Source organism: Loa loa (assembly GCF_000183805.2).
Source record: "Loa loa unplaced genomic scaffold supercont3.245, whole genome shotgun sequence".
NCBI classification, from domain to species: domain Eukaryota; kingdom Metazoa; phylum Nematoda; class Chromadorea; order Rhabditida; family Onchocercidae; genus Loa; species Loa loa.
The window spans coordinates 512-3,488 of NW_018108425.1; the positions used below are offsets into that span (position 1 = coordinate 512).

A 2,977-nucleotide genomic window follows, 5' to 3' on the forward strand; every position below is an offset into this window, starting at 1 on the left:
TTCATTCAGTTCGTGAGTTTTTAATAAAAATTAATTAGTTTTGTGATTCAATAACTTACCGTAACCTATTTAATAAATGGAATTTGAAAAATAAAGCAAATTACTTAAAGATGTTTCCGATGGATCACTTTTGCAAGTAATAATTTCTCATAGCATTTTATGGTTTCCATAGAAATTGTTGAAATTTGCCTGCGCTTAAAAGTTGTTAAATTTGTTGATAATTTCCATTTCATCTATCAATGAACAATTTTTCCATTTCTAAACTCGACTCAAATTTAAAATCCACTAAAATTAATCAAATTTTTGTAAGATTTTCAATATCAACAGTTGACGTGTTTGCGTCAAACGAACGATTGAATTAGGCGGAAACAGTTGCGACAATGACGCAAATCACCTTATCACTCCCTCACAAATACTAATCTCTCGTTTTCTTTTCACATAAAGTAATTGTTTGGTAGAAAGTTAAAAATTATTCACAAAAAATTATTTAATATTGTTTTTGGTATATTATTGTAAATGAATGAATGCGAGAACATTATTCGTATGATAGTTTAATTTTCCTTCAATGTTGAAATTCCTAAAACAGAAATGTTGAAAACGTTTGAGGTGAAGTCACGCACGTATATAACGTAATAAGTGAGTTAATAAAAACGACGTAAAGAAGAGGGCTATTTTTGAATAGTCATTAAATAAATAATACTTTATCAAGTCCTTGCTAGGGTAATTAAAATTATCAAATATTGATAAGTAAGCTATTCTATCTTCTATAAGATTTTAATGTCAAAAACTAATCACAAATTAAACTTATTAGATTTAAAAAGAGAAAATCCGTTTTGATTCCGGGAAAAAAATCGCAATAATTGTCATACGGATTCCGAAGAAGAATGTCATAAATACTATCATTTGTATACTCTGATATATTTCTCTTTTAATTTTAGGTAACAATTATATTGTGAAGAAAGGTGAATTACCTGTTGTAATTAAGCTTTGTTAAGACCGAATTTTATAAATACAAAAAGTTGAAGGCTAAATGTTATTACCATTTTATCTCAAAAATAAAACCGGATCTTCTATTAATTCCGATTCCAAATCCCAAATGATACATTAATGCGTATTTTCAGGAAATATTTTATGAATTAAAATAAACATCCATTTGTATATTAAAAGAAATATAAAATTTACTCAAATAAAATTATGTTGTCTTCCAGAACATCACCATAGCTTTTCCAAATTCGAATTCCGGTCTCAACCTTTCCTCCACTTCTTTTCCTGTAAAACTTCACTAGGCGAATTTCTTTTGTCCTGCTAGAAAACTTCCCTTAAGCGTTTCCAGTTCACATGACCTGTTCGTTGCGCACTTGGTGTCACTTCTTTGCAAGCTAGGCTTACCAGGATCAAGATTTTCATGGTGATATCCATTTTCAAAATGGTTATTGATTACTTTGCGCAAATTGTTTTAACTTGCAATGCCGCCAATCTTCAAATATACAATCATTCCATAGGGAATCATTATTTGATCTGTTTTTTTTTATTAGAAAGTTTCTCACAAACTGCCATTCTAGGGATATTTGCGCTCACTGAATATTAATTAAATCATAGATTAATAGAGATCCTCTTTGGCAATTTCATTTAAAATAATAAGCTAATTAAATTGACCTATTAACTATTAAATTCGTTACATTTTCTTTATTTCAACAACAGAAATGCTTGAAATATGGGACTTTTCAATTTAGGTAAGTGGAACAGAGCTATCGATCTGCTTATCACTAAAATCTTATCACTGAGGAGATCAATTAGCTCTGTTTTGCTCGTCTGAATGGAATGGAAAGTATAGCAATTTGCGCTGAATTCATTCCGGACATTTCCAGTTATAAGATGCTTGAGAAGATCAGTGTCAAGCATCATAGATGAAGTTATCTAACTTAGGTTTAGATTTGTTTTATGCATACATAAAGACGTACACACACACACACACACACGCACACACACAGACACCCATACAGACCTATGTCTAGATATGTATGTCTAATAATGATGCCAGCGACAATGATTGACCTATTTACGCTTCCTTTCATTTCCCACATCCATTTATAGATTCAAATTATCATTTTTCACGCTGATTATTTCGGGTCATGAGAGAAAGGTCATAACATTCGTCCCCCACATTGTTTTTTTTTTTGTAAAGCGAATAATTCTTTCATCCATTTGATTTGTTCAAAAGGTCATTATATTCTTTTAAATCCATCAATAAATCAAAAAGAATTACGAAGCAATGGTAACAGTTTACAAGGCAAAGGACAAATAATTGTAGGCGGCAAAGGTCAAACAATATTTCTTTGTTTTATGCATACATACAGACGTACACACATACACACACAGACACAGACACCCATACAGACCTATGTCAAGATATGTATGTCTAATAATGATGCCAGTAGTGTTGTTGACTTATATTTGGCTCTCAATTTGATTTTTTTTGAATTTGTATGTGATATTATCTTGGCTGATTGTCTTAATTGCTCTCATTTATTTCTAAAATTTATTTCTCTAGCTAGCTAGGCTCCATTTGGCTTTCATGTAATAAAATTTTAATCAAACAAAAGAACGATTCCAAAATTTAGTGATCACATAAAATAGAAGTGGTTGGAAAAAAAATGAGTTGGAATGAGTAAGTCCACATTGATATATTATTGTTATAACTTTACAAAGATATTTATTGAGATTTCTGAAATATTTTAATTAAAAATAAATAAGTGGTCAAACTTCAAATTTCGGTATTTTTTAAGTGTTTTGATTTCAAAAAAAAAACAAATAGAAATTTTACACTGTTTCATCGTCGAAAAAATCAATAATTTGCACATATCATGAATTCAAATTTCAGAATTTCTGCAAAACTATGAAATTCAATTTTAGCTCAAGCGAAATCCAACAAACGCTATGTGAAAAGGTCAATAAAACAGTGGGCAAACCAAATGTA

At 29.9% G+C, this 2,977-nt stretch overlaps 1 protein-coding gene across 1 annotated transcript; it reads right to left on the minus strand.

Moving 5' to 3' along the window:
* Positions 1-1,192: 1,192 nt before the first annotated feature.
* Positions 1,193-1,419, minus strand: LOAG_13724 (hypothetical protein; the record flags this gene model as incomplete). The annotated part of the gene is made up of 2 exons (XM_003149230.1): positions 1,193-1,269; positions 1,344-1,419. The coding sequence occupies 2 exons, from the start codon at positions 1,417-1,419 to the stop codon at positions 1,193-1,195; spliced, it is 153 nt and encodes a 50-aa protein (XP_003149278.1).
* Between the last annotated feature and the right edge of the window lie 1,558 nt (positions 1,420-2,977).